General features: G+C 46.0%; 1 protein-coding gene across 1 annotated transcript in view; it reads left to right on the top strand.

Annotated features, from left to right (window-relative positions):
* The window catches only part of LOC142246115 (palmitoleoyl-protein carboxylesterase notum2-like), a 59,492-nt gene that overhangs the window by 21,033 nt on the left and 25,136 nt on the right, over nucleotides 1–13,323 (top strand). Inside the window, exons 5-7 of the mRNA XM_075319128.1 lie at nucleotides 2,105–2,165; nucleotides 9,053–9,111; nucleotides 11,520–11,619. Coding sequence (XP_075175243.1) covers nucleotides 2,105–2,165; nucleotides 9,053–9,111; nucleotides 11,520–11,619 — 220 coding nt within the window. The remainder of the gene's footprint in view (nucleotides 1–2,104; nucleotides 2,166–9,052; nucleotides 9,112–11,519; nucleotides 11,620–13,323) is intronic.

Below are 13,323 nucleotides of genomic sequence, written 5' to 3'. Positions count from 1 at the left end.
TGTTCCCTGGGTCATATGGAGTGTCTGTGCAAAATTTTGTGATTGTAAATACATTTGTAGTACAAATTTTACTGTAACATACTTAAGAAAACCGGCGCAACAAGCTTCTATTTTCTGGTGAACAGACAATCCAAAGATTGGATGCATATATTTAGGTGTATGCCTTAGGCCCTGTTTGCACGCTGCGTTTTTTTTGCCGCGTTTTTGGTGCAATTTGTTGCCCTAAAGGGCATGCATTACCTTCCTCAGCAAAGTCTATAAGAATTCAGAATGGCTGTGCGCACGTTGCTTCATTTTTTCCTTGCAGTTTTGGTTGCAGAAAAAAGCAGCATGTCAATTGTTTGTGTTTTTAACTTGAGTTTTTCTATTGAAAATAGTGTAAAACTCACCGAAACGAGGCAAAAACACATGTTTGTTATGGGTTCTTCTGCCAAAGGTGCGTTTTTCTCCCAGAGGGTGTGTTTTTCGCTGAAGAAACAAAACTGCAATGTGTGTGTCGCGGGCGGAGGAGGGGACGCCGCGCTCTCCCACTTCTCGGGTCCGGCTGCCGCGGCCTGCTGCTGCTCGGTGGCTCGAGCGATTGGCTGGATCCCGGGGACTCGAGCGGCGCTCCTCGCCCGTGAGTGAAAGGGGATTGGGTTTTGGGATAGTCTATTGTCCGTGATGCCACCCACGGTTGTGGTGATTAAGTGGACACCACCGCTGCTCTGTCTGGGGATCCCGGGAGTGATGTTACGGAGCAGCCAGTTGTTGATTTGCCCCTCCGTGGGTAGGGGTTTTTGGTGCTCCCGGGGCCCAGTGATGGGGTTGGTATGGTGGACAGGCGGGTATGGGGCCTGTGGAGGTTCAGGGGCGCAGGGGCAGCGCTGTGCCGCACGGCACGGAGGTACTCACTCAGCCAGTAAACACGACACAGTTCTCGGTAAACAAACGGCTGGTTGGACGGGTCCCTCGGACGGTTACGGTGCTGATGTTCCCTGCAGTTAGCGGTGACTGTCTCTTCCCTGCACCTATGTAAAGTCTCTTGGTAGCGATGGGTCCCCACCGGTTACCCGCTCCCTGGCTTGGATATGGGCCGGAGGAGCCCCTCTTTTGCCCGCAGGCGCTGGCCCTGGGAAACTGGTGCCTTGGCGGTGGCGGTGTCTCCCCTTCACGGTTGGACGGTTGCCTTCAATCGGGACTTGGTTGTTAGGAGACAGAGGTCCCCTTCACTGACGGATTTGGCAAATTATGGCGACTCCTAGCCTTGCCGGGATCCGAAAGGCCCCTGCCCTGGTGCTGACTGTTCTTCGTATACTGCTCCGGTACCGCCGGGTCACCACCTGTCCGCGGTCCTTCCAGCAACCTCCAAGCAGTCCCCCTGCAGACTATCACCGCCGTCTGCTGACCTTGCTGTCTCAGTCCGGGGCACACACCCGGACCAACTTCAGGCTTTACTACTCTCACTTTTCTGTCACTTCAGCTTCTCTCCTTTGCTCCTCTACCACTTCACTTCCTTCTCCTTTTTCTTCCTAAACTCTATCTGCCTGGTTCTTCCCGCCTCCAGGGCTGTGAACTCCTCGGTGGGCGGAGCCAACCGCCTGGCCCACCCCCTGGTGTGGACATCAGCCCCTGGAGGAAGGCAACAAGGATTTTGGGTTAGCCTTGGTGTTCCTGCAGGGAATGTGGGGTGCATGTGATGTTGTGACCTGTGACCCCTGGCTTGCCCAGGGCGTCACATGTGCATATGGCCTTACTCAAGCAGACTTTTCCTTGAGGACTGGTGTGTGAAATGTTGATCTTGGTAAATTTCCTACAGTTTTGTGCCATGTACAGTAGATGCCGCCACCACCACATGGCGCCTTCATTATTCATCATCAAAACCTGTATGTGGTCACTATAACTGTACTACACATCTGTACTATGGCCATGTGCAGGGGGGAGGGGTGTCATTGGCGTGATATAATTGTTTTTCACTTTTTTTTTTTTTTATTTTCTGCATGTTTTCTATAACCCATGCCACCATATAAAGGGTGCATCTGTCTTGATAATGTGAACAACGCCATGTTGGTTTTGCATAAGAAGAATACATACTCACTCCATTAATATCCTCTTGTTTTGTCAGGTATAGGAATTCTGTCTTCCCGACAGGATGAAAATCCGCAGTGGTGGAATCTAAATGCTGTGTAAGTTTTATAATAAACCAGAACGTTATAAGGGACCATGCAAATCATACATAAGGTTGGTGGAGGTTAATTAAAAGTGGAGCTGTTGCCCATAGCAACCTGCCAGGCCTTATTGAAAATGAGTGGTTTTCAGTTTCTCAACGTGTTTTTTTTTTGTTTTGTTTTGTTTTTATATGAATTTTTCATTGATAAAAGCAGCCTAAAATCATTTGAGATCAGTAAAAAGACCTTGTGCTATCATGGAGTAATTTCAGAAAGGGAAATCTCCAAAGTGCCAGTGTTTTTAACACCAAAAATTCTACTCCAGTCCTTATAATGAATTTGGAAGCGAGTCCATTAATAAGATTTTTAATGAATTTTGAAGGAAAGTTTTTGTCCCCACCCCACTCCTACTTAAGGCTATGTGCGCACTAGAAATGTGAAGTTTCTCAAGAAAATTTCTTGAGAAACTTCTGCCAGTGAAAGATTTCCGGACCTGCGGAAAAAATCCGCACCAAATCCGCATGCGGTTTTGCCGCGGATTTGCCGCGGATTTACCGCAGGTTTGTCCCTGCAATAAATAATAAAGATAATCGATAGACAGATAATGGATAGAGGGAAAGATGGATAGATGAATAGATAGATAGATAGAGGGATAGATAGATAGATGAATAGATGAATAGATAGAGGGATAGATAGATGGATAGATGAATAGATAGAGGGATAGATAGATGAATAGATGAATAGATAGAGGGATAGATGGATAGATAGAGGGATAGATAGATAGATGAATAGATAGATAGATAGAGGGATAGATAGATAGAGGGATAGATAGATGAGAAAAACCTATATAATGTTCCACCTCCCTGCATTTTCTAAGCTGGCACCCTTTAGTGACTTTCATGTGGCACTAAAGGGTGCTTAGCCTTGTATTTAGCCATAAAATAAATAAATAATTAAAAAAAAACGACGTGAGGTCCCCCCATATTTTGTAGCCAGCTTGGGTAAAGCAGACGGCTGCAGCCTGCAGACCACCGCTGGCAGCTTCACCTTGGCTGATAATCCAAAACAGTGGGCACCCCACGCTGTTATTTTAAATTATATAAATAATTTAAAACAAAAAACGTGCGGTCCCCCCCATATTGTATCACCAGCCAAGGTAAAGCGGACAGCTGGGGTCTGATATTCTCAGACTAGGGAGGTCCACTGTTATTGGACACTCCCCAGCCTAAAAATAGCAGGCCGCAGCCGCCCCAGAAGTGGCGCATCCATTAGACGTGCCAATCCTGGCGCTTTGCCCCAGCTCATCCCGCGCCCTGGTGCGTTGGCAAACGGGGTAATATATGGGGTTGATGCCAGATGTGTAATGTCACCTGGCATCAAGCCCTGGGGTTGGTGAGGTCAGGCGTCTATCAGATACCCGACATCACCAACCCAGTCAGTAATAATTAAAAAATAGACAACAAAAAAAGTTTTATTTGAAAAAACACTCCCCACATAGCCTCTTTAACCAATTTATTGAAAAGAACAATCAATTCCACGTCCGGCGTAATCCAATAAGGAGGGGGTCCCACGGCGATCCATACCATAGTCACTGTCCCAGTCAATGAAGAACAGAATGTTCCCCATTGGCTGGGAGAGCAATGCAGTGACCTGAGCTAACATCAATAGGTCAGCTCAGGTCACTGCAGGGGATGACGAGCGCTGCCATCAGGAGCATAGATGAGATCATTACCTTCTGTGATCATCTCCTGTACTGCTGACGTCAGCGCTGTCACTGACTTCTATGCCCGCCGCGTTGTCAGAAGTATCGCGAGAGCCCGTGACGTCACCGCTAGTGACAGTCTCGGGCCGCTCGCGAGACGGGCATAGACAGCAGTGACCGCGGTGACGTCAGGAGGCAGGAGATCGTCACAGCAGGTAATGATCTCACCTCCTGACAGCAGCGATCGTCATCCCCGCGGCTCCCAGCACTGCAGGATGTCAGTGTCTGCCTGCGCTGCAGGGTGACAGGCTGCTGACACTGCGGGCAGACACTGACACCCTGCAGTGCAGTGTCAGTGTCTGCCTGTGTCAGTGTCTGCCTGCGCTGCAGCGTGACAGGCTGCTGACACTGCGGGCACACACTGACACCCTGCAGGGCAAGCAGCCGCGAGGCCGGAGCAGGACACAGACTGCACGGGACAGACCTGGAGGTCGCACGGAAGTGCTTCTGTGCGGCGTCCAGGGAGTGTGACGTCTGTGTTTACTCTGCTCTGCCTCCTCTTCCTGGCATAATGACATCGCTTCCTGCAAAACCGCAGGCAGCGATGAACATTACCGCAGGTAATTCGCGGCTATTCCGGTGGTATACCGCACATCATTGCTACCTGCGGAATACCCCCGGAATACCGCAGGTACCTGCGGAAATTAATGGACATGCACATTTTCTCAAGAAAGTTTCTCGAGAAAATTTTCTCAAGAAATTTTCTTGAGAAAAATCCGCACAGTGCGCACAGCTATTTTTTTTTCTCATTGAATTTCATGGGAAATGTCTGCACAAAGATTGCAGACATTTCTCAAGAAATTTCCGGGGCAAATCCGCGGGTAAATCCGCAGGTAAAAAGCTCTAGTGCGCACACAGCCTTAGGCTCTGTGCGCACTGGGAAATGAAATTACCTTGAGAGAATTCCGCATGCTCTCAAAGATTACCGCACCCGCGGTAAAAAACCGCGGGAAACCGCACCCGAAAACTGCATGCGGTTTGCCGCGGTTTGCCGCGGTTTTACCGCGGTATTATTCGCGGTATTGCCGCGGTTTTGCCGCGTGCGGGTTGGGATGTGCTTTATTGCATTCAATGCAATAAAGCACATTGAAGAAAAAAAAAAATACATTTAATTCTGATAAAGAAAAAACAAAAAGCAGCACCAAATGTGCACTACAGCACTAAACATTCCAAACTGTACTTATTTTAAAAATTTTGAGATTTTTGGCAAAAAATTGCAATTTCTTGAGCTGCTTCGCCACGTCACGGCAAATCTCATTTGAAGCAGTCCTACACTAAAATATTTTTATAAAATGTGCCATACGGCCTCACATATGAATAGTAGAACTGCTCTTAGCAGCACTCACCTGGTCTATTTCAATCCCGTACCCATGACTGAGTCATGGCTGTGGACGGGACAGGTCCAAGCAAATGCTGCATGAAGTAAGATTACCGCACCCGCGGTAAAAAACCGCGGGAAACCGCACCCGAAAACTGCATGCGGTTTGCCGCGGTTTTACCGCGGTATTATTCGCGGTATTGCCGCGGTTTTGCCGCGTGCGGGTTGGGATGTGCTTTATTGCATTCAATGCAATAAAGCACATTGAAGAAAAAAAAAAAAATACATTTAATTCTGATAGTAGATAGACAGAAGAATAGATAGAGGGATAGATAGATAGACAGACAGAGGGATAGATAGATAGATAGATAGATGACAGATCGCTGCATTTCCCACGGTCGGCAGTGAGTTCACATTACCGGCCGTGGGAAATGACCGGTAATCACCTCTGCTGTCTGCTGCATTCAGCCTGTGTCTGTGACAGTCGCGGCTGGATGTCAGCAGTGCAGGACGTCGGAGGCGGAGCGGTGGATTATGCAGGACCCTGTGGATTACACCGGAGCTTTGTTTGGGGGGGTTAATAAAATGGTGAACGAGGCTTGTTGGTTTTATTTAAAATAAAGGATTTTTGGTGTCTGTGTTTTTTCACTTTACTTACGGGTTGATCATGTCAGCTGTCACATAGACGCTGCCATGATCAAGCCTGGGGTTAATGGCGGTGGTCCCCCACCAACATTAACCCCTTGTATTACCTTGCCACCACTGCTACATGGTGGCAAGAAGAGCCGAGGACACTCCGGTACTGCCGCATATTGCATGCGACAGTGCCGGGGCAGCTGCGGCTGATATTCTCGGCTGCGGGAGGGGGAGTGAGGCGGGGGACATTACCCCTGCCCCTCGCCCTCCCCAGCCTGAGAATACCGGGCCGCCGCTGTGTGCTTACCTCGGCTGGAAGGTAAATATACAGCGGAGACCACGTTCTTTTTTTCCTATATTTCCGTTTTCTTTCTATGTGTCTGTGTCTATGTGTTCTGTGTCTGTGATGTGTGTGTGTGTGTGATCTGTGTTTGTTTACTCTCTGCTCCGCTTCCTCTTCCTGTAATGACATCACTTCCCTGCAAAACCGCAGACAGGCGATGTACATTACCGGAGGTAAACCGCGAAATACCGCAGGGAATAACGCAGGAAAACGCAGTGAACCACACAGAATTTGCTGCCTGCGTTATTCCCTGCGGGATTTCAGGATTAACATTGAGTCAATGGAGTGAAATCCCGCAGCGATGTGCGGAAAAGAAGTGACATGCACTTGTTTTTGCTGCGGGATTCCCACAGCAAAACATGCAGCTGTCAAATTCCGCCTAGTGCGCACAGGATTTTTTTTCTCCATAGGATTTGCTGGTGATTCACTGCAGAGATGTTATGAACATTTTCTGCAGCGAAACATGCAGCAAATCCGCGAAAAATCCGCGGCAAAATCCGGTAAGTGCGCACATAGCCTTAGTGCGGAATTGCCACGTCAAGTCCACTTGTACACGTTGAGTATTTGGTGAGTTGTTTTTTTTTTTTTTTTTTACCTCAGGATTTGTAAGCCAAAAACAGAAGTGGGTGATAAATACAGGAGTGGTGCTTGTGTTTCTATCATACTTTTCCTCTGACTGTTCCACTCCTGGTTTGGGCTACATTCCTGAGGCAAAAAATTTGCCAAATACTTAATGTGTGCACATGGCCCAATTGTTTGCATTTGTCCTGTAGAAAACATGTCAAAATCGCTATTTGTTAGCATACCCCTAGGTAACACACAGGCTACAAAACTCAGTGAGGCCGCTTTCACATTGAGTTATTGCCTAAGTTCTGAACCCCCCCCCCCCCACACTCCACAAAACTGGTTTTGGACGCACGCACCGACGGAGCCATGATTATAATGGTGCAGACGGAGTCACCGTGCTCTGTCTTGCACCATTTTTGGGCGCATACACTTTCTGGAGGCGGACACCAAGACGGTCTACTACATCTGGGTGTTCACATGCAGAAAGCGTATATGTAGCGCCCCTGAGACCCTCAGGGTGCTACAAGGTTCTGCATCCCCACCAGGATGCAGGGCCTATCCCCTCAGGTACCAAGAACCCCAGTTTTCCCCAACAATCCCCCATACAATGGTACTAGCTAGGGTCAGACCAATGGATGGCCGCCTAGAGGTGGAGCTACTCCAGTCCACTAGTTGACCAAGTGGGAGGGGCAGATTGTGGGTAGTAATCGGGACACAGGAAGTCAGTCTAAGTCGGTAGATAGTATCTGACAGCAGAAGAGTGAAGGTGGAAGTAAAGTGACACCCTGACTCGGGTTGATAGTGACCTGGTACCCAGGAGAGGTGGTTCCCGGTGGAGTACTCCCAGAACTACGCACCGACTGGGTACAGGACCCTAGGACAGAAAAGAGCTTCAAGCCGACCTGTTTACACCTGCACAGCAGAGGGGACCATCAAGGACCTTGCTGATCCTAAAGAATCCGAAGACTCAGTAGCAAAGAGAAAGCCGGGGACAGGACCAGAGACTCCAACCCCACAGGGTTCACGCTACCGTCAGGCGGACAGAGGTGGACAAACCACAAACCGCGGACCCCCGGTGTTACATACCATGGGGACCCACTTACCAGAGACAGGTGCAGGGGAAGAAGGTACCAGAGAACCAGACTGGCACTGGGACCAAGGGGACCTGGAGGTGAAACCAGTCGGCCTCGTGCAACCAGTTAACATCTTGAGAAAAGTGAGTAAAACCAGTTGCACTGAATACCTGTGTGGACTCCCTTCTTCTGACGCCCACCGCACCATACCATACCCTGGGGCAATACCCTACTTGCGGAGGGACTACCATACTAGCTGCAATATCATCATCCCCAGCAGAGACACTGCAGCAGCGGCTCCCTACCTATAGCCGCAACACCGCAAGTGGCATCACAAATAACCTTATTCACAAATCCCCTGTAAATATCCCCAAGGCACGGAACCGAGTAACTGCCACAATCGTAACATTCCCAATAGAGACACTGCCCGAAACAGAGTACCCCATAACCCTGGGTGCTACATATATGCTCAAAAATGGTGCAAGACAGAGCACACGGTGACTCAGTCTGCACCATTATAATCATGGCCCAGTTAGCACATGCATCCAAAACCCGTTTTGTGGGGGGTTCGGACGGAGGATCCGACAGGACCAGTCAACTTGGGTAATAATGCAATGTGAAAGGGCCCTTACGGCAATAGAACATCTCCAATCAGGATAATCCCAGTGTAATTGACTCATCTGAAGATTGCGGTCCTGAGTTCCAAACATCATAGAAAACCTCAAAGGCCCCAGGGACGTGCACAAAGGCTGTATTGTTTATATTATGAAGGAATATGACTGCTGTACCGGAGCACAGGGGGGGCTTATTAGAATGGGAACCGTTGAACTGCTCCGAACAGAACAAACCAAACCCAGAAAACATCAGTGTGCATGGGGCCTTAAAAGGAATGTTATCAACAGGAATCTTACACTACAACGGATGATACAAAAAAATTCAATATGTATTATAAATGCCACAGACTGGGTCAGAATAAATCGTCTCCATTTCTAACCTCCAGTAGAGAAATCACACATGGAGCTTTGATTTTACTTTCTGTGGCCTAAGCATATGAAAAAGACAATTACAAATTACAGCAGTAGGGGTCTTCTGGTGGTCTAGCATTAGATTACTATTACGCCCCTTATAGCCCTCCAAGGCTAATATACTTTAGAAAAAGTTTGTGTTCATTAGACTCAAAATAATTTTTTATTCTCTTTTCAACAGCTTTGTGCCATATTGCTCCAGCGATGTCTGGAGTGGAAACATATCCAGATCACGGAATGGTACATTATTATTATTATTATTATTATTATTATTATTATTATTTTATTTTCCTTTTACATGATCTTGCTTTAAAGAAATTCCATCATTATAATAATTACAAATGGCCTAAAAACGTGTAACAATTTTTATGTTGATGCAAACATCCTGGGTTGAAGTTTAACCAGTTCCTAACCCCCCAATTTCTCGTTCCTAAAGAAGGACATTTTCGGCTTTTAATGCACTATCATTTTTTTCTCATTTGGATATTCAAATGATTTTTGCCTCTTTTTCACAACACATGGGGCTTAAATTTTTGCGACATGTTACACACGGCTCATTGGACATAATTTCACATTGGGCATAATTTGATACACAACCCCAAAAATGGACACAATTGTTGGCCCATTTCCAAAAGTTAGTGAACAACTTTTTTTTCAGGCATGTGATACTAGCTCAAACTCACCTGTGGCAAATAACAAGTGTGGGCAATATGAAAATCACACCTGAAATCGGGTAAAAAGACGAGAAGTCTCAATCTTTGCATTGTATCTGTGTGTGCACCACACTAAGCATATAGAACAGAAAGTAGAGAAGAGAACTGTCTTAAGACTTGAGAACCAAAATTGTTGAAAAATATCAACTAGTTCAAGCTTAAAAGTCTATCTCTAGAGTTCTCAATGTTCCTTTTGTCCAATGTGTGCAACATAATCAAGAAGTTGCAACCCATGGCACGATAGCTAATCTCCCTGGACGTGGACACCAAAGAAAAATTGGTGAAAGGATGTAGGATAGTCTGGGGTGGCTTATCCACCATCCAATCAAGTTACAAAGAAATTCAAGATGTCCTGCAGGCTCAGAGTGCATCAGTGTCAGCGTGAAATATCCGTTGATATTTAAATGAAATGCTATGGCAGGAGACATAGGAAGACACCACTGCTGACCCAGTGACATAACACAGGTTGACTGCAGTATGCCAAAATGTTCGTGAGTAAGCCAACATCCTCCTGGGAAAGCGTCTTGTAGACAGTGGAGACAAAGATAGAACTTTTTGGTAAAGCACACCATTTTACTGTTGACCGAAAATGGAATGAGGCCTACAAAGAAAAGAACACAGTACCTACAGTCAAATATGATAGAGGTTCAGGGATGTTTTGGGGTTGTTTTGCTGCCTCTGGCACTTGGGAGCCTTGACTATGAGCAAGACATCATGAAATCTGTGATTACCAAAGGATTTTGAGTCACAACGTAGTGCCCAGAATCAGAAAGCTGGGTTTGCATCTTCCAGAAGGAGAATGACCCCACACATACTTCAAGAAGCCCCCAGCATGGAAGAGTTCTGAAGTGGCAGCAATGAGTCAAGTTCTGAATCCCATTGAACAACTGTGGAGAGATATTAAAATTGCTGTTGGGAGAAGGCAGCTCCAAATATGAGAGACCTGGAGCAGTTTACAAAACAAGAGTGGTCCAACTTTCTAGTTGAGAAGTTTAAGAAGCAAATCATTGCAGTCATTTATTCCAAAGGGTGTGGAACCGGATATGAAATTGAGGGTGGCAACAATTTTGGGGCTTTTGTGTGAAAGTCTAATGTGTCCTTTTTTTTTATTTATTTTGTTTCTTTACCCCAATACACACACAGAAATTTAATGTGTATAACAAAAGATCATTGCAATAACGTTCTGGGAGAGGTGTGTGTGTGTGTGTGTGTGTGTGTGTGTGTGTGTGTAAGAAACAGTGATGTAGCCTGGCAGTGTTTCTTGTGTTTTGTTTCTATGCCCCTAAGAGGGTCTTAGAATGCTCCTCCATTTCAAAGATCTCTTAAGTTATCAATAAATGTGTCATCCTCCTTCCTCCTCTGTTATTGGGGATGGTATCATTCCCTCCTGCACCCAGCGATCACATGATCATTGGGTCCAGAAAAGGAAGCACTGTCAGTGCTTCCCAAACTGTAAAATGCACCTCTAGTTCAGAGATGGTGAAGTCAGACATCATAATAAACCATGCTTCTCTTTGGGAAGTGTGGCAGTGTCTGAGAACCAGCTTTCCTATCCCACAGCATGAAGCATGAAGATCTTGTGAAAGCTGCTTAGACTGTACTCCAATTTTAGAATGTCAGTGTAGAAATAACAGAGGACGACCAAGACTTTAAAGTTTGAGTACTCCAGAGACCTATATATATATATATATATATATATATATATATATATATATATGTATGTATATATATATATATATTTCTATGATGTATACAAACATTTTGGCTTGCTTGTGCTTCATGGACCTCAGATGTCACTGGGGTCCGTTGCGTTGACCACCACTGGTAACCACTAATACACCACAGTTAATAATGAAAATATATGATCTTAAGATTGACCAAGAAAACAGGCTCAGATCTGAGTTGTGATTGCTAACACATCTTTATATTCTACAGACTATGCATTTATGGGCTCGGTAATTATACAGGAGGTGATCCGCGAGTTGGTGCCAAAGGGCATTAAACAGGCAAAGAGTGTCATTCTGGCTGGATCCAGGTATAATACTCATTTATATACGTTTTGTACTGTCCTACCCGTATCTTAGTGTGGATTTAACCCATGACTTCTCTGTTTGTGATCATCTAACATATCCATATTTAGTTTGGTAGCAAAATATCTGAATTTAGGCTTCATTGAGACATCCATGAATTATATATGGTCTATCTGTGATTTTTTACATTTTTTTTTTTTTTTTTTTTTTATATAAAGCATATGAAAAATTACACAGCTGCAAAAGCTGACATCAAATAATGATGAAAATCGTTTAGTTTTTCACAAGACAAACTACTGATGGGTGAATGAAGCCTTCGCACACGTGCAATATAAATCTCATCAATATGAATTTGGATTTGTTCCGAAGTCCCTTTGCATTGTCCAAATGTATTGATTTCTCAGCATGCTGCTTTATTAGTGACATGATGGCACATGATAGTACTACACTTCACCACTAGGTGGCAATATATGCTTTTAAATAACATCTCATTTTTGGGGGGGAAAAAAATCCCTTGCTTTATTTTCCGTCACAAGTGGGGCTGTATCAGTAATAGGAAACAAGAATTGCAGAGTAATGAGTTAAACTGGTCATAGGCATTAAAGAGCTTATTCTTAGGATAGGCCAGCAATGAGAGACATGTTTGGTGTATATAAAGTACGATTGATGACCTGATCGAGCTCCGTGGCCTAAAATACGAGACCTGTGGATGGTCTGTACATCCCTGTTCACACTTGCACTGCGAATATCGAATGCATGAGACCGACCTTAGATTGGTGGAATCTGGCTTTTGGCACATATCTGCGACAGTAAACCAGTTCTGTGATGCCTTTTATTCTTCATATCATTGGGGCTGACAGAAGATGGCCTGCACCGATTGTAGCATTGTGCCATCACTTTATCAGATGTGAATACCACTTCAAGATGAGAATCATTCATTAAAAACGAAAAACTTTAAATTTGGATGGCCTAATAAAGGGAGACGAGAAGCCAATGAGCCGGGGAAGTGGCCAATCAGTGGTGTGCATCTGAGGTTTCAGACAAACCCCCTTAAAGGAGGTGTCTCATGTTCGTAAATTATTAAAATTGCAAGTTGTCATTGTGCCGCCCCCGTAGTAGCAGCCGAGCTGCTCTGATCCGGGTTCAGTGGCTCGAGGGTCTCCGGACCCGGGGGACGTGCAGCCACTCAAATGAAGGGGGGTATTTACAAGGGATTATGGAGTTTGTGACACCACCCATGGTGCGCGGTAACTGGGGTGAATACCGCCGCTGCCGTTGGGGTGTACCCGTGGTGATGACAGGGGTCAGCCAGGTGTTATGACCCTCCACGGGTAGGGGGGATGCCCCGAGACTCGGTGGGAAGATTAGGCCATGAGATGCAGGGATCACTCTTGTACTCACTCCATCCATTAATCAGACACTGACAACTGGGTAAACCAAATCTCTGGACACCGCTGCCGCTGAGGGGAGCTAGTTTGGGTCCTGTCCCCAATGGTGCTGCCTAGTGATCCGTGACCTGCCTCCTGACACTAAGTTTACTTCTCTGGTGGTCCTGATAGTATGAAACTTGCTGGGTCCCGCTCCCCACTATGGCTAAGTGTGGGAGTTTGCTCTCAGGGTTCACGCTTGTTTATTTTCTGCACAGTTTTGGGTGGAAAGTCCTATCCCCCTTTTTGGGCTAGTACCCCGATTTTGGAGCGGTTGTGAAC

Source organism: Anomaloglossus baeobatrachus, chromosome 7 (genome assembly GCF_048569485.1).
Source record: "Anomaloglossus baeobatrachus isolate aAnoBae1 chromosome 7, aAnoBae1.hap1, whole genome shotgun sequence".
Lineage (NCBI taxonomy): Eukaryota > Metazoa > Chordata > Amphibia > Anura > Aromobatidae > Anomaloglossus > Anomaloglossus baeobatrachus.
This window is presented reverse-complemented; position numbering and strand designations above follow the sequence as displayed.